The sequence below is a fragment of the Gavia stellata genome, chromosome 12, assembly GCF_030936135.1.
Source record: "Gavia stellata isolate bGavSte3 chromosome 12, bGavSte3.hap2, whole genome shotgun sequence".
Lineage (NCBI taxonomy): Eukaryota > Metazoa > Chordata > Aves > Gaviiformes > Gaviidae > Gavia > Gavia stellata.
Window position 1 is genome coordinate 21,536,372 of NC_082605.1, and position 24,868 is coordinate 21,561,239.

At 37.9% G+C, this 24,868-nt stretch overlaps 1 protein-coding gene across 1 annotated transcript in view; it reads right to left on the reverse strand.

Annotated features, from left to right (window-relative positions):
• LOC104254057 (contactin-3) overlaps positions 1 to 24,609 on the reverse strand; it is a 55,640-nt gene extending 31,031 nt beyond the window's left edge. Inside the window, exons 1-5 of the mRNA XM_059823493.1 lie at positions 24,579 to 24,609; positions 23,621 to 23,716; positions 10,464 to 10,667; positions 10,046 to 10,148; positions 8,863 to 9,047 (exon numbers count right to left, since the gene is read on the reverse strand). Coding sequence (XP_059679476.1) covers positions 8,863 to 9,047; positions 10,046 to 10,148; positions 10,464 to 10,667; positions 23,621 to 23,716; positions 24,579 to 24,609 — 619 coding nt within the window. The remainder of the gene's footprint in view (positions 1 to 8,862; positions 9,048 to 10,045; positions 10,149 to 10,463; positions 10,668 to 23,620; positions 23,717 to 24,578) is intronic.
• Positions 24,610 to 24,868: the final 259 nt, after the last annotated feature.

A 24,868-nucleotide genomic window follows, 5' to 3' on the forward strand; every position in this document is an offset into this window, starting at 1 on the left:
CGTGGGCTGGTTTGTACCACCAGAGATCCTCACTGGTTCTGCTTCAAGTCACCTAACGAAAAAAATTACTCACTCTTCCTTTCAGACATTTTTATTACAGGCAGTAAACCAAAAGAATATTGAGATTACAGATCACTAAAGCTGAACAAATGAAACCAATATTAAAATCACTAATGATTAAAGAACACAACTTTGAAATTGAGGTAAATGTAAGATAAAGAAATTAGTGGCAATACTGGAATTAAATAATTGATGCAGCTAAATCATCAAATTAATACTGAAGAGAATCCTTTAAGTCCTAAAAAAATGTAATAGTATGTCAGCCTTAGTTCTAGATACCATTTGAATTGTATTCTAATGCTAGTCAGTACTTAACTGGATGATTATATGGATATATGAGACTGTTTTTGAAAGCATTAGTCTTAGCACAGCATTTGGGTGATGCAAACTAGAATATGGCCTTAAGAAAGTCCATAAAAATCACTAATTTTTGAACAAAATTTTGATGTATTAATACCATACATCCTTCAGAATTACCTAAAATACAATTAAAACTGTAAAGATAGAGTTTAAAACATCTGTTAGAGCTTTCACAGGGTAAAAAAAAAAAGCTAACTTGGCAAATAAACATCACCGCATGAAAGACAACAGTAGTTTATTCCTTTAGTGCTATTTCACACAACAGCACAACTGTTTTATAGCTAATTCATGTGAATCTTCTTTGAATTTATTCAATTTGCTAGAAAGTTTATAATCTCAATGTATGCTATTTGCCCAACAAAAGATAAATTCTAGACATTGTGTATGGAGAAAACAGACAAAAAGTAGGATGAAACTTGGTTGCAAATATATAGCTAAGGGCAAAAGAATCTTCTGGAGTCAATCTGATTACCTTAAAGATTTTCCAAAATTGGTAATTTAGGAAACTCTCATAACACTCTCCTATCAAAACAACTAGGAAAAAAAAAGAAGTCCCTGGTGATACAGAAGAATATTACTATTTAATAGATGAGTTTTGGAAGCACAGAAGGTCAGATTAATTCCCACTGAACTTCCTACTACAATGGAGTTACACCAGCAATTAATTCAGACCAGGGAAATTAACGACTCGCCTATGGCCACAAGGGAAGTCTGCAGCACAGCTGAGAGCTGAACCTGTTCCATTGCCACAGGCACAAGACCAGCAGACCAATGTTTGGATGAGGGCTGGTATTCATTTCATTAAAAAGGATTCATTCTTTTCTAGCATACAGTTTTTCTCTCCATATTATATTCTGCAATACAGTGATAAGATCTCAACACGATCATGTACAGTACCGTACTTTTATAATAACAAGGATTAATACTATTAATGATTTATGTATACATACTTAGGATTAACTTCTCACAGAAGAACTTACTAAAATGTATTCATTGATGTATAGACTTAGGAGGTTTTGGAATTCAACCAGTATTTGCTGACAGTGAAACCTGCTGTTATTTCTTTTGTTTTGCATGTCCCTTACACCCTATGAGGATTAATGCCTTTCACTGATCTGAGGATGATATATTTTTTACACTCTCTTTATCAAGGTCAGCTCTAGAAGACAGGATAACTTGATCTTTGTGTCAGACAACGTACTATCTCACTGATATTAATTTTGGTTAAAACTTAATGTCACAACACTAGAGTTCAAGAACGAGCCACTGCTTAATCTCACACTGTCATTTGGCATATTTGCCCCACATGTGTTAAGGGGATGAAAGCCATGTCAGCGTGCTTCCTGCACTTTGCATACCTAAATATTTATGCAACAAGCAACAGCGCTTGAATTATTGATGGATCCATGTATGTGCAATTTTTCACATCTGCTGCATATCTCCACTTCAAAGTAGGTTAAATATAGTCTATTTTCAAGTTCAAGATCTTGGATTCAATTCCATTAATAAGAAAAACATTGTCTACACCATAAATCTTCATTTTAGGATTCCATGTCAGACAGTCTCCATAAGAGGGTTTCCCAAGTCTCCACGGTAGATATGATAAACTGGGTTGTTTTGGAAAGCATGGAAGCAAGACAACCACTCAAACCAGAAATGAACAGAACAGAGCTTCCTAAGCCACAATGTGAGAAATTTATGGTGCTTGTTTATTCGCAACAGAGTGTTGATGTAGACTTTAGTGATTTTCTTGAGGAAGGCTCTTTTTCTCTTCAAATGAAGGAATTCAGCAGAAAGAAAAATACACTTTTCAATCTGCCACATCTCAAAGTCTTTAAAAAAGGCTGTAAAACTATTAGAAACTTTTTGAAAAAGAATTCAACTAACCAGTTAAAAATTGAAAAGGCAGCTAAACAGGGGCAATTCCAGCTGGGAATATTCCACTGAATGAATACTCTGAAACTTGGCCAAGGTAAAGATGTCCACATTGCAGGAGCTGAGAGAAGTGCAGACAGAAGGTCATGTATCAGCAGATCTACACACCCTCTCAAAAGATAAGCAAGGCTTTCCAAGCCTAGCACTGCCCTTTTTATTGAGCTCTACCTGACTGTACCTAAAAGATTCTGAATACACAGTTTTATTCCTCTTGAGGTCTAGTCACTGTTAGGCAAATGTTACCTGCTTAGAACATCTGGTTCCACCACCACTGCCACATCAGTGCTCCTGAAGGAAGACTAATGACTTCACAACAAAGCCTCATTCTCTCATGAAGCTACTGCACTGGCTTGATGTATAACGTCGATCTTCTGGAGGAGACACCGCTCCTTCCTCCTTAAGCAAGGAATAGGCATGCAGGCAACGTATTTTCATTGAGATGAAAAAAAGACAATGTCTTGTAAGTTGAGAGGTTGGAACTTGATTTTAATGGAGTTTGTACTGCAGGGTTTGAGACTGTGACAGGAATCCGTATTGTGTGCTAACATTAAGAATTCTTAGGAACTTGCTGTACAATCTTCATGAAAGATTCATATAAAGTTCCCTTAGGACAAAATACTTGTAGGTAACTGATTTTCTAAAGAAGGTTAGCTGTTAGCCTCATGGTCAGTCACTTGGAAAAGCACCAGACTATTTTGCTTCCATTGTTTTTGCCTAAAATATTCCTTGCTATACTCATGGTCCCACAGGCAAGAAGAGATACAAGTGTGTAACTTCATAAAATTTATCCCAGTGAGAAGACTCGGTCATCATTTTTTTGCTGGCTACGGTCACCCTTTTCTTCCAGCTAATTAGTCCAGGCAGGTCTTCCTGAAGAAAACAACTGTTGCTTCATCACACTCTACAGCAACCCTGTAGGCCATAAGGAAAGCAAGAACCATTTTTTCAGATTTTTAAGAAACCCTTTGCGATAACTGTTCTGGGGTTTGATGCAAAAGAAGACCGACTGCAATGAGTGACTGCAATGAAGCTCTTGGAAGCAATGGCTGAAGAAGTTGACACTTTTCAAAAGCTGTGCTGAGATCTAATTTGTAAATAATTTGTGGGTATCATGCACGATGCATGTCAACAGCAATTTTTGTATCTGATTTCCTTCAGAGTAGGAGACTCCAAAAAAATCTGCTTTCAATTCTGTAAGCCATAGGAATAGCAGGAGAGGCAGAGCTTCAGGCCCGTGACTTTTTGTCTAGATACTGCGCTATCCCAGAAAGTATTAAGGTCTGCCATGCCTCTGCTCGGAGGCAGAAGACTACGGGAAGCTCTATCCATAATACTCCCTAACTGGGGCTCGCACATAAGATGCAGTCTGCTTATACATGTATCTTTACTTCGAAATTTACAGTCTGAAAGCCAGGCTGGAAATCTCCTTTGAAAATACCTTTGGATAGCTCAGCAGTTGGGCAATAAATCAGAGTCAAAAGGAACTTTCCATAGTTCAAGAGAAAGCTGCTATGAAGCATACTGGGGAAAAAAAAACCCAACCCACCCTTATTTTTCTAGGTAGTGTATCTGAAAGTCAGACTATTATACTCATACTGATGCCTACAGCAGTGATGAACCTTATTTTATCTCAAAACTCCAAGTGATTTTAAGCATGAGTAATTTTTTTCTGATAAAACTGGGCCTAGAGAAGCCTCTAACACATCCCTGAAGATGTCCATTATTTGACTTCCATTCAAAAATAAAAATGCTCGCAAGCAACAGGTAATTGCTACATCATCGGGGACAGTTTTAGTATGTAAAAAAGATGAACAATTTGTCTCTGTAGCAAGGCAATTAAATTATGAGACAGCATCGACAATTAAACTCCAGGTTGATCAAACTCAGCAACTCCTTGATATTATTTAATCATTTATAGTTTTGTAGTTAATATTTTGAAGACACTGCCATAAATAAGATAGAGTCAGGCTATCAAACAAAAGCTTTAAACAGTAAGGGTCTTCCACATACAATAATAATGTAGTTTCATTATAATTTTGGTGTATGCCATTACCAAAATAATTTAAAAAATATACAAGTATTTTTTGATATACTAAAAAATTATGTAGAGTCTATGTTTACTGGGGGGTTCACCTTTGCTATCACAGACCACCACTGCAGAGCAAAAGGAGAACAGCAGCAGAATTTTTTCTCCCTGTTAAACATTTTACCTTGGTACTGTCAAGCATGAGTTCCATTAAATCAGCATGTGCTAATTAAGAATATATTTTCTTCAATTATACTTTAAATTAATTGCTTTACATATCTCTGCCATGTTACATGTTTAATTGCATCTGAAAATACAAAAAAGTAATTGTTTCGTCTTTTCTCATTTTTCCATGCCATGAAACATCTCCATGGATTCTTTCTTATTCTATTATCTCTATGGAAAGGGCTAATAGCGATGACAAACGAATATACTAATAAAGTGAAAGCAAATTATTTATATATTCAGGTTTTATATTAAATCACAGTTAGATAATCTTGTCCTATTTTTAGCACAGTCTGAACTCCCCTGAGGAGAAAACTGGCATTAAACAAATGTTGGAACTGTACAAAGGACAAAAAACCTGAATATTTGATGTTGGGTTTTTCTTGATAAAATCCTTCAGGAGAAGATTAATAGTCTGTTAGTAATGTTATGAAAGAACCCAAAATATCAGTTTTAGAGTATCTATTTTAATTATCGACTTCAGCTATGGGTTGAGACTTGCTTGACTGCTTATGGCTTGGATGGGTGCACGCTTCGCTGGGTAAAAAACTGGCTAGATGGCCGGACCCAAAGGGTTGTGGTGAACGGAGTTCAACCCAGTTGGCAGCTGGTCACAAGTGGTGTTCCCGAGGGCTCAGTACTGTGGCCGGTCTTGTTCCATATCTTTATCAATGATGTGGATGAGGAGATTGAGTGCTCCCTCAGTAAGTCTGCAGACGACACCAAGTTGGGCAGGAGTGTATATTGGCTGGAGGGCAGGAAGGCTCTGCAGAGGGATCTGGACAGGCTGGATCGATGGGCCGAGGCCTACTGTATGCGGTTCAACAAGGCCAAGTCCTACACCTGGGCCACAACAACCCCATGCAATGCTACAGGCTTGGGGACGAGTGGCTGGAAAGCTGCCCCACAGAAAAGGACCTGGGGGTGTTGGTCAACAGCCAGCTGAATATGAGCCAGCAGTGTGCCCAGGTGGCCAAGAAGGCCAACGGCATCCTGGCCTGTATCAGAAATGGTGTGGCAGCAGGAGCAGGGAGGTGATCGTGCCCCTGTACTTGGCACTGGTGAGATTGCACCTCAAATACTGTGCTCAGTTTTGGGCCCCTCACTCCAAGAAGGACATTGAGGTGCTGGAGCGTGTCCAGAGAAGGGCGACGGAGCTGGTGAGGGGTCTGGAGCACAAGTCTGATGAGGAGCGGCTGAGGGAGCTGGGGGTGTTCAGTCTGGAGAAGAGGAGGCTGAGGGGAGACCTCATCGCTCTCTACAACTGCCTGAAAGGGGGTTGTGGGGAGGTGGGTGTTGGTCTCTTCTCCTCTTCTCACCATCGCTGGAGGTATTTAAAAGTCCTGTGAATGAGGCGCTTAAGGACATGGTTTAGTGGTGGACTTAGCAGGGTTAGGTTTACGGTTGGACTTGATAATCCTAAAGGTCTTTTCCAACCTAAACGATTCTATGATTATATTTAAAACCCACAGTGAAATTAGAAAAAACAGACTTGTTTTATTTTTCATAAAGAGTTACAGATGTACACAGAATGTCTGAACCAAATTTATAAGCATTCTTGAGAAAATTGACTATGGATACAATTAAAGTTGAGCCTATGTTCAAGCGCTTTGTGGTTTCAAGACTATAATTCATTACTGAAAGAAGAGGCAGGATAGCATAGAAAACATAATTGATTTTTTTTTTAATCAAACCACTTATGTACTGAAAAACCCAATTTTCAGAATTCAAATTTTACATTTTCAGCTCATAAAACAAATCAGGAGAATAAGAGTTTCACTTTATAGCAGAGCAATGAAATGTTTCAAGCTTTTGTTTAGGATTAGCTTTATGTTTCATTTACAAAGAATCTTTAAAATCTACAAAGAAAGGAAAACGTTCTACTTTTCAGTGAAATCGAATTTTTTTTCCCCTGAAGAGATTTATTTTCCACATTATTTCACTAAGAAAACTTGGAAAATGTTAACCACAATTCTTCTTATACTCTTTCTTGGGTAAGCCAGAAATGTGCTTTGTTCTTTTGAGAAGAAAAAAAAATAAATGTTTTGACTGTTGAAATAAAAAGGAATTCGTCCATTTGTAATGCATGTATTTTCCTATATATTGTTAGCAGACATGTCTTACACTTCTACCAATAAAACATTTTAACAGCAGCCAACATCCACTAACATTACCACAGAGATTTGAGTCATCTTTGCCAGCATTGGTATTTTCTGGCAGATGGATTTTTTTTATTCTAAGTCTTCAGTATATTGCATTAATTTTCCCCAAATCCTCATCTGCTTTTAGAACAACTTTTTAAAATATTGATCTTTTATTGGAAGACTGAGTGGCATACAGTTAGATTTCTTTACCAGACAGATTTCTGAGCTTTGATATCTGACGCAGTGGCAAGCCATCAGAAGATATTATCTTCAGTTATAGAACATTATTAATCTATGAACATAATTAAAATCCTTCAAATTATCAAAATTGTCAAAAGGATCCTATCCTGAATGCAGACGTGTTGGCATTCTATTTGCAACAACAAAGCAAGTAACAAAATAAGGAAGATTACTTAAATCTACTTAATTCTGCAGAATGGGTTTCATTAAGCAGAACAAATGAAATGAAACTGTTGGAGTGCCATTAATGCCACTACAGGTCTCATTATTCTTTTTAGGATAAATATCCATATTACGGACGAATCTAATATGGACAGACATTGATATTGGACTATGAACTCTATTTGAGGGTTCAAATCCTCTTCTAGACTTGTAACAGAAATGTTCACACTGATTTACGTGTCACAAAACTGCAACTTGCTTGCTTTTATTGGTTTGCAACATCCTTTATTTCAGCTCTGTGTCCTTCAGTGAGCAAACCAAAACTTGGGAAGCAGGTCGACTATCGCAAGATTGCCCACTGTCGTAATTACATTACAAGGACTAATGGACAAATATACTCTATTTTGTATGTAGTTTACATTGATGTGTCTTACAGCAAGTGCCCTGATTTAAAACTGGAGTAGGAATACCAAACCAAACTGATGTACACACCACAACTTGTCTGAAACTTTCAAGTAGCAAATAAAAGTCACTTTATAAAATCAAATACATAGTGCCAAGTTTGGAATGACAGATGACACTGGCAGATGAAGTATCTTAGACCTTTTGCCCTATGTTATTCATAGGATTTCTCCAAAAGTCGTAATTACAAGTAGTATATGGAAAATCCAAGTTGCTCAAAGTCCCCCTTCCAACCTAACCTTGAACATTTCCAATGATGGGACACCGATTCAGTGTACGATTAATTTGGAAGTTGGCAAGGGGGGAGAAGTCTCTTTTCCTTCCTCCTTATAAAAATCTGTTGTGCCTTCAATTAAAATCTTCATTGACTAAAATCTACATTGCAGCACTCTGTGTGTTCTAGTAAACAGCAGCTTCCCATACAGAAGTAGTAAACCAAAAGAACATCTGCTCAAAGTTGTAGAGTAGCTATGCTCCATGCTTTTTTTACACAGCTTTAAAGAAAATCTTTGCCCAAATATTCCTACATGAGGAATAGCATGCCAAAGCGCAGTCTGAAACACTCTTTAAATTGCCATTTACCTAAAGAAAATTATATTTGCTGAGATCTGGCTTTAACAAAAATTGTCAATTACCACTTTGTTGCAAATCACTCTAGCTTTAAAACACCACCAATGTGCTTTGCTGATATTCATTTCACTCTACAGCCTTAAACGCACAAGAGACTCTGTCTGTTTCCAGCTATTAAATTTTGTATTATGTCATTTCCTATGCTGGATTATATTGTCTCATTTATTTACTCATTTTAAAATAAAATTGGCCATTTTGAAAGCAAAGGATTGACAATATCCATCAGTAATCTTTTCCTAAAGCAAGATAAAATTTGTATTTCCTGTAAATGCAAGGCCTAAATGATCCCCCAAATAAATCCAATTGACTGAAAATCTAAGGTTTCACCAATGGACCAATAAGAAATATTTAAAAAACAGTCTTTGCGCCATAGAAAAATAAGCACAAGCACTTTCTGCACTACTCTTAGCAACCGTTTTGAGCCTAGACATTTATTACAAGTGTTATGCAAAAACCTGGTGCAGAACTACTCACTCTCTGCAAGTAGTTAAGATGCCACGGATTTTTAAGCACAAATGCTTGATGGTATTGCAGAAGCTAGAAACCCCAAAGTACCCTAGAGGGGTTTATATTTCATGTGGAAAGAAGGGTGGGAAAGGAGGAAAGTAAGTTTCCTACCATAGTAAGTGAGACGTCCTCTTGCAATGTTTTTTCCTCTTGAGTTTTCAGTAATACATTCATATAGTCCTGCATCCTCCTGCTGGAAATTAGGTATTTCAATCATGCCATTGGATTTCCTCAGCTTTATTTTACTTGGAAATGGCAGACCATCAGTTCTTCTCCAGTTAATCTGAGGCACAGGGCTAAAAAGAAAATAAAGGGATTTTAAACAGCTTTGCTTAAAGTACTTGATTGTCAAAATTAGAAGCTTAAACTAATATAGAATAAAACTCAGAAGTGACTAAAAGATTGTGTTTAAAAGTAGTATTCATACTGTATACGACAGATGGTCAGACACTATGGCAACTGATTTACCGTTCTGTTTCATACGCTGTAATTTGTGGTACCAAATTTTTCATGAATATCTGTGTGAAAGTCCAATGATTGTAGAAGTTCTTGTAAATCAGCACTGGCCTCCCCTGAAGAGATGGGTGAGATTTACCAGTGACTTCCAGGGAAGGAGAATCAAGGCAAGTCTTTTGAAATTCCCATCTACAACAGCCAGTCATTCTCCGATTTTAAAACTTTCACTCACCTAGCCAGGGAAGCAAAGTGATAGCACCTGATTAAGTTATCAATCTCGCACTGAAAATTACGAACAACTGACAAAGCTGTCTGCAAATAAACCACAAAGTGGTAAGTAAATACATCTACAGAAACAGAAATGCGTTCTCAGATCCTCTGTGAAAGAGAAAAGCTATCAATTGTGTGTGAAATATCATTGAGAAGAGGAATGCATTTTGATCTGTATTTCAGCCATAAAGGAAGAACAGTGTTTTTAAAGCATCAAGTACATTTAACAGTAAAATTTAGACAAAATTCTCGCAGACTTCAACATTTCCTTCTACACAGAGAAAGCAGAGCTAGGTCAAAGGCTAAATGCGAAACTGCACAGATCTTATTCAAGATAATTTGAAATGAAATGTACATTCCTGTGTTGCCAACATATACATTTTAATTCTAAACAAAATAAAAAATTACTCCAAGACTCTTTTCCCTCTTATTCCAAGGCAGTAATTGTGATGATCAAAATAGGGTCTTTAGAAAACACCGCCAAAACGACTGCCAGAACTCCACACCTCTTGTGCAGATGAACCCTAATGTGCTTCAACTTTCAGTACGGGTGAAGTCGAAAACTTACTTTCCTAGTGCAAAGCATTCTAGCTTCACAGTTGAGCCTTTAGCTGCAGGAAGTGTCTCAGGAAACTGAACTTCTATTTTGGGTTCATATTCTCCCATCACACCTATATGAGACAATTGAAAAGGTGGTTTTTAGTTCTTAATGCCTTTTTTCTCTCTTTAGCATTACAGCACATTAAATTCAAAATCAAGTTTATTTCTCTCGCACTCCATTTATACAGAGAAGCATAGGGACCTGCCAGTGAAATCACTGTCAGACATAGGAGAGGAAGAGGAGCATGCAACAGAAAACAGTTTATCTTCTTATAAAGTGATCAATATTCTGAGAATGCACTCAGAAAGGTTACACTGTAAGAGACAAAAACGTTCACCAACGACTAAATGTGTTATTTATTCACTGCGTAGAAGGAAAGTCATACCATCCGTGCGCAGCACTAGAGGAGTTGGTGACCCAAGAACTTGGCTGTTGGTCACAGTGCTGGTTACAACGCAGGTGTAATTTCCTACATCTGACGGCTCGACTTTGGCTATGTAGAGGTGACCGGTCTCTTGAGACACAAATCGACGACTGTCCTCTTGTACAAACGATGGATATTCATTGAAGATCCAAGCAAATGACAATTCTAGTTGGTAATAAAAAAAGAAGTAAATGTGTTTGGTAGGGCTTTCCACTTTTTTTTTTTTCAACAGCACTTTATTTTATTATTGTATTGTGTTTTCAATACTGTATACAATATTTCAATACCATATACAATACTGTATTATGTAACAAACAGGACCAGCAAGCCAATGATGAAAGAACTAAATTTAAAAAGGTGCCAGAAACAAGCAAAACTAACCATTTTTTCACCAAAGCCATATCTCCTCCAGCAGAAAAAAAAAGGTGAAAGGAATTCAAAGTGCCTTTTTTGAACCACTCTTTTTTTTTAAGACTTAATATGCATGGGAAGTGGAGCAGACAGCAAAAAAGAGAGCAAACTTTGCTAAAATAGAAACACAATCTCCATCCAGTAGCTACTTAACTCAGATACTTAGCAGACAGAAACAGCACAGGTATACGCCAAGTGAAAGGAATGTTGAAAGAAGCATAAACTCCCCTTAGAACTCAACGCATAGCAAAACTAGGTTTTTTTCATAGAAAAATCCATAAAAATTCCATAAAAAAAAAATCTCTGTATGAAATGGCAAAATAGCCCTCACTACCATTCATTATGGTCACTTGAAAGGATAACCACACTTCAAAAGGTAAACTAAGAGATTTGGCAAAAACTGCAGTATAATTTGATTTTTTCTGAACACCACTCTGAGCTCTGTGTGTCCAATTTTAATTGGCAAAACCCCCTTCCTCTGCAAGGCCATGTGCTTGTCTCATTCATATTCTACAGAATCAAAGAAAATTAATTTTTAATGGTTTTCCAGGAAAGAAATAATTTTTCACCCAACTGCCGCTCAGCTGAAAGTTTATAAAAAGATTACAGCTTCTGCAAGTGCTAATTAGAGACGATTACGGCTTGATTGACCTGCCTTCATGTTAAAGTATCTTGTAGCATTTGCACTGCCCCTAAAAAATGGAGATCATCCCTTTTTGCACAGGTTTAATTTGAAAGTGCATAAATTTGGATGCAGGCATGAAATGGAGAATAGGCATTTTCGTAACCCTCATCGTTGCATATGAATATGCACCCAGGAAAGCGCTAAGCCAACAGTACAATTTAACACAAGGTAAGATTGTGCAGATGAAAAAACATTCAATAAATGAAATTATTAAAATATTTATGGACTGGCTAATGCAAAAAGGGTATCAAATGAAATGGCTTATCATAATTGCATTTAATTTTCTTCTATCAATATTTAAACTCCTTCCATTAACATAGTTTTGCAGGAGCGGTGTGTATGAACAACTAACATTCTCGGGACTTTTCTCAAGAGTTAAACTTTTGTCGTATTTGGAAATATTTATTGTTGAAAACTGCCAGCTACCCTTCTAGACCTGTGGCGTGTCTCCTCAGGTGAAACAATGGCTATCTCTAAAAGTTCCTTCCTACACAACACGGGAGGTGTCATTAATTTACCGTAAGGCAGGCCAACAAGGATTTGCCAAGAAAAGACAGGGTAGTTAGTGCAGGGGGAATTAAAACCCTGTGATCTAGCTTGACTTCAGTAAGATTTCCGAGATGTGCCACAAGAGTCTCATATACAAGCCAAAGGATATTAGTATAGTCAACAAAAAAATATTCTGTACAGCTATTTTTCCATTTTACAACACAAATACCAAGATGTAGGTGTCAATAGGTTGCTGTTGAATTGAGAGGGCTTGCTGAGTAAGCACTGCGCAGCAGGGAGGTGGCTTCTGTGCGCTGTTCTGGCTGTGGTCTAGCACTATTCAGTATCTATCAGCCACTTCAAACAGAAAAAATAAAATAAAAAATTATTTTAAAAGAGGGAAAAAAATAAAGAATACACCTGAAGAGTTTGAAAGGGACTACAACCTCTTCGAGAGCGAAGATTATATGATCTTGCTAAATGGGCAAGACCAGAAAATAAAGTGAATTCCATTTCTACAGAGCAGCTGGATGAAGAGTGTGACCATAAGGCTTAGGGAAAGGCTGTAGACCAAATTAGTTATTAATTCAGGAACTGCAAGAAAAAAAGAAAAATTTACATTTTCAGCTCTACATCAAACTCAGGCATCCACAAGACACAGAAGTGTGGGAAGCCAAGCTTTATTGGTTCTGGTATTTATTAGGCAACTTGTTCTCCTTAGCTCAAAATATTATTATATTAAAAAAACAAACACACAAAAAAAAAACCCAACACCCCCCCCCCCCCCAAAAATAAAAAAAAAGAAAAATAAAAAAGACATTATTCAAAACATTCAAAGGGGACGGACAGATCTGAATACGCCGCAGGAAAATAAGCAGCTTGATTTTGTTCCTATTATATTGGGTTAAGTCAAGAGTAAACTCATTGAAATCAGTCATTATGATTATGAAAGCCATGCAAAGTGTATTCCAGTTTAATTGGATCCTTCAACAGCCTATGAAAAAGCACTCCTGGAAACCTAATTTCCCATTCAACATCTATTTTCATCGACTCTCTTAAAAAAGGAGCAGGGTGTTTCTTTACCAGTGCCCCACAGCCATATCTCATTTTATATTTATTGTGCTTTACAAAATTGTATTCTTATTTTCCAAAAAAATTCATATTAAAGAACTTGTTCTCTGATTTATTATGTTTACACCATTTGCCTGTTGCTGATCCTAGGGCACCTCAAGGGACATAAACTCACTCCCTTTCTGTCAATTACAAGTTTTCAGTTGATTTTCTGTTATAAATGGAAGTAATATGTCTCTTCTGGGCTTCCTTGGAGATCTAAGCCTTTGCTTTCCAATGCCTTTTTTTCGTTATTTGGCAACCATACATGGATAAGATATTGGAAATTACAGTTATTACTCAATTTTTATTTGTTTACTACATCTTGGTTGGCTTCTTCTCTTTATTTTGCATTATTTGATTATTATTTACTGTGCAGTCTACAAGCCACAACACACTCAGCATGCTCATACTGTTCTGGGCACTCTGTGCACTTAAGTGTTCAGTTAAAAATTGCTTATAAAATTGCCTATCATTTTTAAACTTAAATTTTTACAAAATTCAACAATTCAATCCGCGTGGCCTTTGAGGTCTACCATGGACATTTCCTGCCATCTATGAGCCTTAAAAAAACCCCAACCATATCCTCACTTCCTGTGTAAGAAGAAACATTAATATTGCTAAAGGAACATAAGGGGGTAAGCCCCACACTTTCAGTAGTTTGTAACCGGGTTCAAAGCTAGGCCTTAAGCTCATGTACATGCTTTTGAAAAGATTGTTTTTAATTATATTACACATTTGCTCTAAGAGAGGCTGCAACACATCAGTGGGAGACCACTGAACGGAACCAGGGCAATTTTATTTCTTGTAAAGCGAATTTACGAGACAACAGTAGTTGCAGAAATCCAAAACTATAAATGAATTCAGGAAGTCAGGAAAGCAAAAGTTTGGAAAAAAAATAAAAAAGGCATATAGATCTATGACCGAAAGGAGAAGGACAAGTCAAAGTTTATTTTATCCACTAAATGCACAAATTCTGAAGGTCTGCTCTGCTTGTCATTCCCCACCGTCTCTTGCTCCTTTTGTTCTGGACCATCGCTCCTATGCACCTGCTTAATATGTATCCGCTAGCCCCATAATTCACACCTAAATGAGATTTCTAAAATAGCCAAAAGTAAATGATGTGAACAGTATCGTGCTGAAACAGATTTAAACTTATGTTCAAAACTAACTGGATTTCAATTAGTGAAGCGGATGTTTCCATAAATAATCGTGAAAAGAAATGAAAATACTTGATTTTGAGTGCATCAAGCTGACTGAACATAGTTAGAGGTTTTATGTTTTAATTTTTTCAAGAAAAGAAGTTTCACGTCAATCGTTGATACCCAAATCTCTATTATTTCATACAGGTCTCCAATTCAGATTTTACAATATTCTGTAATACAGATACAATGGGAAGTTGAAATAGCCTGGTATTTTCTGTCTTCAGCTGGCACTCTGCCTAACCCGCAGGATGGCACAGGACTTTTAAAAAACTGTTTGCAAGAAGGTAATCAGACAAAATTTAGCAGTGACAGAAACTGCAATTAAAGACATGGAAATTTGTAACAACCAGCTATTCTGAATTACCTACCTTAGAGTTAAAAGTAATGGAAAAGTAACGCTGATTTTGAGAGGATAATGACAGATTGCATCATTAAGGAAGAAACCAATTAGTTCATCATTTGGCCCAGTTTCGGCTCAAACTGTGATGAAATGACAGAAAATGGCGAAAAGCCTCTCGCTTTGTGGATGAGCATCGCTCAGGAAAGAGTAAGCTCTCGGGGCACAGACCCGAAGCAGTGGGGTAGGGTTCCCTGGGGCAGTCCCGCACAGAAATGTCAATTTGTCAGCACTGTACGTCTGTCCGCACAGGAACCCCTAGGAAAGGGCAAACAAGTTATTTCAAAGCAGGAAATTAATCTGCATGAAGTAAAAGTGCATTCAACTCCCAGAGGACGCTCTTAACCTAGACGTCAACTGTCCTTGGCTCACTGCAGCCTCATCCGCTGAGGACTACACTGCTATGGGTTTAGGTCACTGTACTTGTGGATGCGAGTGCCCCCAGGGGCTATAACACATTTTATCTTACATACACTACCTTTAAACTTCTCATTAACTACTTTACTTTTCTTACTTGGGCAAACCCTAGCTACTTTATTCCACTTAGTTCACCGCTTCGAGTAGTCCATCCTTCCTTCAGCAAGCCAGCACAGCCAGCTGCAAGGCTGTTCTTGGTGCCCGGACTTTAGCCAAAAAAAAAAAATAAAAAAGGTAATGCTTCATCTCTGCCATAAAAATAAATCACATTTTTCTCTTTTTTTTTTTGCAAACATTAAAGGTTGTACTACAAATAAAAATCTTATGCACTGTACATGTAAGACAAGGTGTTTATGTACTCCAATATAGAGTACTCCCCTAACATATGCATAAACTGGATATGACAACGTCTTTAGGTGCCACTATTGTTTTGACAATGAAAAAAACTCTTTAGAATTTTATTGGAAATAAATTGTACATCATTTCAGCGTCTTAGGGTGTATTCTTCAGCACATTAAATGCCCAGAAACTGAAAAAGTATCCTAAGTGTGTTCAGCTGGGAAGAACAAAACAAAACTCAGACTGCGTATTTCCGAGGGGCATCCAGAATGGTTTGCATGCAAGTAGTTATGCCACTAATAATGCAAAAATCTTTAGCTGTTTACAAAAGCTGCAGTCACACTCCAGAGTACAGTCTATCTATAAACTGCAGGTTGGCAGTTTACTTTTTGTTAATGTTTTCTAGATAAAAATGATGACAATTAATAGGGCTTGAATTGTGGCCACCAGGAGTAAGGTGAGACAATGAGTATCTGGTTAAAATAGTTGTAACATTTTCCCCGCTTGGGGGAAAAAAAGTTTGGAGATTTAGAAATGCTTCTGAAATTCCCCCTGAACTCTTTAGAATAACTCTCTTCTTTTGGTTGAAGATATTTTTGTTTATGCAAAATGTAAATTGCATGATGGGAAGCTGAGTCCAGCTACAAAAAGTGAAGAACATATCCTGAGAAACTCATTTTATTCCCGAGTATAATGGAAACACCCTGATTTGAAACTAATGTATACCATTAATCTTTCTGGCATAAAAGGTGAATGATTTTGTAATAAAATATAAAAGATCAATTTTCAGCATGCTGTGCTGGTAATTAGGCATGCAACTTTGTGTACAGAATAACCCAAAACCAATGAAAGCAGTGCAAGAGACCTATGTAATATCTTGCAATTTCAATCTACACATTTAATGAGAATATTGAAATGTTTTAGCTGAAATTGCAAGGTTCCTACTTCAGGCTAACACCTAATTTTCATTTTTAAATGGAATATGGTAAGAGTCCACTCATTTTCCGATTTTGAAATGAGCTAACGTGACGTAAAAAAAGATGCAATTCCTTAAACATAGTTGCAGCACGAATTGTATGTTTTCTCTACGCCCGCCCCACCTACACCACAACCCGAGAACTGGCCAAGCAGTAATCGCACACACTAGTCTGCTACCTCTGCACGGCTGCCACAGGTGACAAAGCTCCGGCGATGTGAAATAGCCCACTGAAGGTCTGTCTTTCTCTATACTCTACAATCTGTAGAGTTTTTCCTAAGTTTTTCAAGGCAGCGTCAAAAGCAAAGTATAGCATTGTAATTAAAACGTAAACATTTCTAAGCTCATCCTTGGGAGACGCAGATGTTCAAGACTAGCAGCGTTATTTCTTTATTAACACCACAGAAGAACTCCTGTTAAGTACATTTCCAAGCAGCACATCCACTGGAAAAGCAGCTCAGCAATATGGCCTTGCCTGCTGTCTGTCTTTCCCCCCCGCCCCTCCTGTCACATGTGGGGTTTGACCATTAACTAGTGTTAAGTTTCAAACCAAACGTGACCTTGTAATACAAAAGTGCTCCTTAACTGGCAGGTTCAATGTTCCTTGGTGCTCCAAAGGAAATCCAGATGCTAATGGGAGAGTCTAACAAAATGCTTTTCTACATTTGGGTTCCAGTGCTGAATAAAAACCCAATTTCGCTTCCCCTGTAGCTGTGCGGGATGATGGATTAGTTTCTCTTTATCACATTTCTGAACTAATTGTTTCAGACTAGCTGTGTCATTCAAAGTGTACTGGCTCCGATCAAATTGTTCGTACCCTGGAAGTATGCAGAAAAGTAAGAAACTGCTTTAGGAAGCAATATTTAAATACGTACCCATTAGCCATATCCATTTCAAATGACAAATTGTTCTTTTAATCACCTCCCTAGAACTTTACATTTAATTGCTCAGAGCATTTCTAACAACTCTGTTGTGCTTTCTCAATAGTTGAAAGTATTTTAAATTGCTTCCTGCCTATAGTAATTCTGAGGATAAAAAGATGATAGTTTAGCTTATTGCTCAACTAAAACACATCTGAATGTTAAATATTAGGGAGATAAACTAAGGGAAACTAATGGAAATACCCAAGAGTGTATTTTCAAGGGAACATACTAACGTTTGTAGGTTGAAGTAGTAGTTAGTGACAAACTTCATTTAGTAGTCTTGCACTCACTTAGGAGAAGGTACTCGGTAAAGTTCTGTGAAAAACAAAAATTACTTTCAGCACTCTTGTTAGGAGTGTAACGTTCAGCTATGGCTGTGTGCTGGGACTGCAGCCATCTCCCTCCTGCCTCTTCCGAATCAATTATTTCCAAAGCAAAACTCAAATATTTTAGTAGAGAAGGTAATAAAGAGCCAGAGGAGAAAAACCCCACAGTAACAATTTAGGGATAAAAATAATCTTGGTAGAGGGCCAAATCCAGTTATTTTCTCCAACTTTCTCCTCTTTTTCCCAGGGCTTACCTGAGATACCCAGGACTAGCCAAGTGAAAAGGCTCGACCTCAACTTTTTTCTTGCAATTTGGTTCTTCCTGATTTACCTCTCCCTCTTTCTTTCCATCCCCCACTCCTCCCAACAAGTAACTCCACCATCGAGAGGAAGAGTCTCCCACTAAAACCTTCTTATCCCATACTGCTGCCTCTTTCAGTTTATTCAGGTTCAGGGAAGAGGGCAAACAAGAGCAGGTATCAGCAATAAAGTGCACACTCCATAGTCTTCTGAGGTCTTCTGGAGTGCCCACATACACTTTGCTGATGAAACTTATGCAGTATCAGTCCCACCAACATCTGCTCTGCTCTTTGCTCTCTCCTGCAACAGCCCACGTTATATATGCCACTACTATATGTACTAAAATCTTAGTGAATCTTTAGGGGAAACCAAATGTACTGCAGCCAGGAGGAGCTGATCCAATCTTACGCAAAACTCCTCCTTGGGCTTTAGGTGAAATTGTACCCCTCGCTGCACAGACTATAGCTTCTAACATGCTCCCTCCTCCCACTTATTAAACAAATAATCTAGCTTTAAGATACCGAGATTTAACAATACTGTTATATTTACTGATTTGTATACTTGGGAATGCTACTTTAAAAAAAGAATATCTATGAAGGATTGAAGGCTAGAATCTTTCCTTAAGAACAAAATGATAAAAAGCTGCAATATTCCCATAATCATTTTGCAACGGGTATTCAAGATGTAGTGCAAAATTTATGAGAGCTAATATTATTGGTCATAGATATTTCCAGGCTTTATGCTCTGCTGACTACCTGGCTATGAAGCTATCCTTCACGATCTAGATACATCTCTCAAAACTAAGACTTACAAAAGGGATAGAAGACCAAATATCTAAGAAATAAAATAGAAATACTAATATATTCATATGTCCAGTGTCATTGATGTGCATAATGAAACATGGAGTTAAAGAGTTCTGTAAGAATTTGGAGTGATAACTTGCTTGTCCGGTTTGCCCCTTCCCAAACTGGAATCATGCATTTTTGCTACACGGCTAGTTATACACCTCCACGCTAGCTTAAAATCGTGTAGCGTAAAGTAGCTGCAGATGTTACACAAATACATAAATAAGGATATACTAATTTTAGTCTGGTTTACTTAAGCCTGGAACACAGGTTTATCAAAAGAAGTGCTTTAGAAAGACTACATTTGATAAAGTGCAGAACAGAGGGAGTGTCTCTGTAGCATTGGTTTGTTACTAGTGGTGAAAATACTGCTCTGACAGATAGAAATCATTGTAAAATCCAGCTGTGAACATGTATTATTGTCCCTCATATGGACAAATATAAGTGTCTCTCTGGTACCATTTGATTTCAAACTGTCAGCTAAAATTTGTGCAGATGATGATGATGACACCAGCAGGACTATTGCAAAATATATTTTTAAACAAAAATACCATTTCTCCTTGGCAGATTGGGAACAGCTCGAGAACACTACGGAATCATTTTTAAGGCCATTGCTTTTACAATATTCAACATGCTAGTCTCCTTAGAATGCATTTTTGTGCAAAAACCTCATAATGTGCATACTGCAAGTACAATTTATTGTTCACGCCCAGATGGGCGTCATCCACAGTCTGCAACAAAAGCAAGAAGTAGAGGTGCAAAACCAGGATGCTTTCCGCTTCCTGAAAACATGCTGATGAGCAGTACAAAAGAAACCATATTCTGGACTTCCAGCAGTTTGGGTTTGCTTTGTTTTAAGGGTATAAAGTGTTTCCAAAGCCAAATAAGTAGAATCGATTCAATTTACAGTTCCCTGAAAAATAGCATGTTGATATTCAAGAGCTGTGGAAAAGAAATAAGCAAAGCAACAAAATATTTCTGGCATTTGAGATACTTTCCATGCCATGTTATTCATGAGGCACAGTCTTGCTGGAACTTGCAGGTCTCCAAATGGCAATACAAGAGACATGAGCAAAAATTTGCAAGTCTAAATACTAATTTGCAACCGACATGACATTATTCACTGAAATATTTGTCATACCAAGCAGTGAGCAATAAAATTGGGATCTATTTTTCCATGATTTAATATAATTTCAAACCAGCATGTCACAACTTTAAAACAATAAGCTATAAGCTAGATTGATCCCTATCCTTCAAATACAGTCTCATTTATTGATTAAGTCTACATTGATCAGGGCATGCTAGTAAGAGAACATATTCTTGCTGCTTTATATATGTATAAATCTCCCTGCCATATTGCATGAAGTAGGAACACATATCACACGAGGCTAATCACGTATATAAGACAAGTAGAATTTCCTTGCAATTTCCAAGCAATAGCTTGTCAGCTCCACAACATTCTTGCCATTTACTTAACTCCTTGTGGGTTATGGTCATATTCCACAGGAAGTATATCCACCAACAAAAAACTAATGCCTAGTTTTTCCAGGCAAGCCTGAATTCCTTGAGAAGTTTTAATAACCATCAAGCAAATCTTCACTTCTACCATTAAAAAAAATCATCATCTTTCCTGTGTGTAAAGCAGCCCTGAAACTACCACAGACAACATTAAAGGACTATGTCTCATTGCTTTCTCCCCTCCCGAAGAACAGAATATAGCTCATAAATTAGTAACGTTTCCTGAAATGGAAAATCAATGTCAGATTAGTAAAACTGACTGTACTAAACAAATATAAATCACAATATCCACCAAAGAGAAACAGTATCTTAAGACAAGCTACACGATAATCAAGATACGCATACAGTAGTAACAGTAGCTAAAACCCTAAAGGAACTTGTGGATTTGCTTTACGCAGGGCTTTGTCACTCCTTAGATACCGATTTTGGAACAAAATCAATAGCAGAGAAAAATCATTTTTAGATCTCCATATGTCTAGCCTCTTCCATTCTTGGCAGAAAGGAAAAAATTAGCATCGCATGAATGTTTGTTAACTGCTGCATGTTAAGTGCGTCCAATATTAAGTTTTGTATGTTGAGACGTTTTCACTGATGATTCTTTAAAACCAAAGACATAACAGTAACACAGTAAAAAGTCAGAAGAGCTGTAGAGAGTTCAGTAGAATTTAATCATTATAACAATTGAAAAAGATAGCAGGAGATCCACAGAAATCAATTTCAGATGTCATTTTATCTTTCGAGTGTATGGGGGAGATGATTTACTGATTTGGGGAAAAATCAGGATATTTTAACAGGTTCCTTGGAACAGAATTAAAAATTATATACAGAAGTATGGTCATGCAGAACGGTGACAGATGACCATCTTAATTATCCAGAAATCACTGCTCATTTATAATACAGCTTACATTATCTAACAAAAAACAGTTGAATTAGTAAACTATTTGGGGGAAAGTCTTCACACACAAAGCCCGTCATTCACTGAATCTCCCATTCAGTAAATCTCAAACAAGACTGCTAAAAAAGGGAATGTCAAAAAGGGAAAATTCACTAACTCTAAACAAAATAGAATATTGGAGTAGTTTGTGATACGGCTCACGTTTAATGACAGAAATAGAAAACTGATCTGTACACCCTCAACTGGAAATATTGAGCACTGTCTTCCCCTCCCCATACACCACCAGCCATCTCAGAAACAAAGCTAAACAAAGCTAAAATACAAGCTCAGCATATGTGCCGATATGTATGAAGTTAAATCAAGTTTCATTGTTGGTTTAAGTGGTAGAAGTCCATACCCTGATGGAATTGGAACTGCAAACCTCAAAAGGACAAAAGTACTGCTAACTGAATGAATAATTTGCTCCCCATTGAAAGGGAATATTCATATTGCTTATGTAAATCTCTGTGGCTAAGGTAAGCAAAGAAAAAAAAGCCAAATTGTAGAAGGGAAGCAATTTCCATTTTCCATACTATAAACTGGTATTTCTTTTGGGATGAACATTGGTTTCTATTATAACTGGAATGCTGTATATGGAGGAATAATCACAATTTTATCAAGTCTCTTCTTGAAGGCTCCTTACAGAGAACGTAAGAAATGAAAAGAAAGGAACCAGATCACTGATCTGGAAAGGGCTGAAGAGCCCTCAGGCCAGGTCAGCTGTTCCTAAACCATCCCTGCTATTCCTAACAAACTACTTCTACTTAATGGACGGATATTTTATCTAAGACTTACCAACCTGCATCCTACCATGCCAGATCTAGAGGCACTGTATGCTCGATGTCACCATGCTATAGGTTTATTTTAGCGTAGAAAGAAGAGGAAGGACTTTTTCCACCTTTCTCCATATCTCCTGAAAACTTTAATGGTTAATCCTCCAACACTTAGACAAATCCAAGGATTTTAAATAATTCTGGTGCCAATTCTCAATTCCATTTGATAATTCAGGGAGCCTTCAGCTCTCTCTTTTTTGCATGAATAACACAATTAGTGTGTGGGGGTGTCAATTATATCCCATCTGCTGACTGCGAAAGAAATTCTCACCTCTTCCACATGTTGACTTGAACCAACGTTCTTAGCAACATGAGCATGTTTTCTATCACCTCCTGCTTAACAACTCAAACTTAAACGTTGCAAGACTCAGTGCAGAGCCATAGTCAGTTTGGCAACCACCTCTGGGTGCCTACCCATGCACGGGATGGGAGTTTAAGAACGGCTGGGGTAATTCAGACTTTGGGCAGCATATAGAAGCAAAATTTAATCATTCTAATTCTTATAGATAGCTAAGAGAACGACCCATTTTCTCAGCAGCTGAAAAGACAAAGCTGTTGTAAGGCTATAAAGATGATTTAAGAGTATGTATCAGTTTAGAGAGAGAAAAATTCTGCAAGCTCAGACAGTTGTAAAATTGCCACTTTATGGCTGTGTCTGCTTGGACGCTGCCAAATTTAAGAGGCCACAATACCTATATTATTGTGTTCAATGTTTAGCTTGTATTACCTTGTCTTTGCAATCAAATCTAACGTTTATCATCACAGCGACAATGAGACTCCATATCAATTAAAAACAAATATACCCAGTTACTTTCAAATATTACTTGAGGCTCAATAGCACTTAGTCAAAGACTGAAGATGCTGAATGAATGATAAAATGTACTTGAAACTTTTGGTCCACCAAGGATCCGTAATTCCAGTTTTCTTAAAACACCACTGTCTCAGGGGAGGGTGGCAAATTATGGCAGCATCATTACATTACACTATCAAATGTCTTGATTGCAAGAAAACAGACAGATACTAGCATAATTAAAGACAACAATCCACTCTTTGCAATTGTCTAGTCATAGAGAAAACCAGATTCATTGAGGCTCAGCAATTGTGAAATTGGGCAGAATTTAACTCCAGAAGATACTCAATTAATTACTGGAAATATCATAAAAATCAGAGAAGTTAAGCGCACAGAAATTACTAGAAGCAAGAAAGGCATTTCAAGATAAAAGTAATTCCTCCGAAGTACTTTCCTCCCCCCTTTTTGGTTTTGTTTTCTCTCTCTCTCTGTATTTACTTCAGAAACCAGGTTTCATTCTTGTGCTCTCTGAAGGATCTCTCTTCTGCCTTTCCAGAGAGCTACTCCATTTTACAGTCAATCAGCTCTAGCTGAAGCACGAAGCCTGGAAGGTCCCTTACCTCCCGCCCGGGGGGGTGGTCCACAGAGCAGCACGACTCCCTGCCCCTCTCGAACTGACACCGCGCTTCTCATTTTCGTCCTGGAGTTTTCAAGATCTGTTTTTGGAAGAAAGGTGAGCTGGATATTAGGAAACAGAAAAGACTAAATATACAAGAGTTTTGAGTTCTCAAACCCTGACACCACATCTCCTAGCAGGCAACTAAGTTCAGTGATTTCAGTGGATCACAGAATCACTAAGGTTGGAAAAGACCTGTAAGATCATAAAGTCCAACCATCACCCCAACCCCACCATGCCCACTAAACCATGTCCCGCAGTGCCACATCCACACCTTCCTTGAACACCTCCAGGGATGGTGACTTCACCACCTCCCTGGGCAGCCTCTGCCAGTGCTTCACCACTCTCTCAGGAAAGACGTTTTTCCTGATATCCAGCCTGAACCTCCCCTGGCGCAACATGAGGCCATTTCCTCTTGTCCTATCACTTGTCACTTGGGAGAAGAGACCAACACCCACCTCCCCACAACCCCCTTTCAGGCAGTTGTAGAGAGCGATGAGGTCTCCCCTCAGCCTCCTCTTCCCCAGACTGAACAACCCCAGCTCCCTCAGCTGCTCCTCAGAAGAGGAAATTGCAAAAGAAATAGCTGTTCAACGTGAGGGAGGATGACAGAATTAGGACTGAAGCGAACCAATTTACAACAACATAATGAACTAGATCCTATGGCTAATTTTGTTCTTATACTAGGCTTATGCTACCCTAATTTTGATAACCAAAAAGGAGTCATAAGTGTAACTTAAAAATAGGTCTTTAAGCCACTGTTTCTTCTGAAATGAAGGCCCTGATGAAAATAGCATCAAGATCCTACTGAGCTCCTCTAACCAACCGTAAAATAACACTAATAACACAGCTATTCAGAAATCTTATATATATCTTTTCAAACAGAAAAGAAACCCCTCGACCATCTCCCTGCAGCAGAATCCCCTGCGACATCGCTAAGCCCTGGCGAAGGCAAGCGCTTTGCACCTCGGCGCACCGACCCAGAGCCCTGCTCTGCATGGCTTCAGGTCTTCAGTGATCTTTTTAAGCTGTGTAAGAGGGGAAACAAATGCTACCGAGTATACATATAGGCAAAATTGCAGAGCAGCAGTATTTTATCATAAATTTAAATTAATTTTCCCTCTAACTGGTGACTCAAGATCCAAGAAAGTATGGCCTCATTGTACACCTGAATTAAGCTAGATATAACATT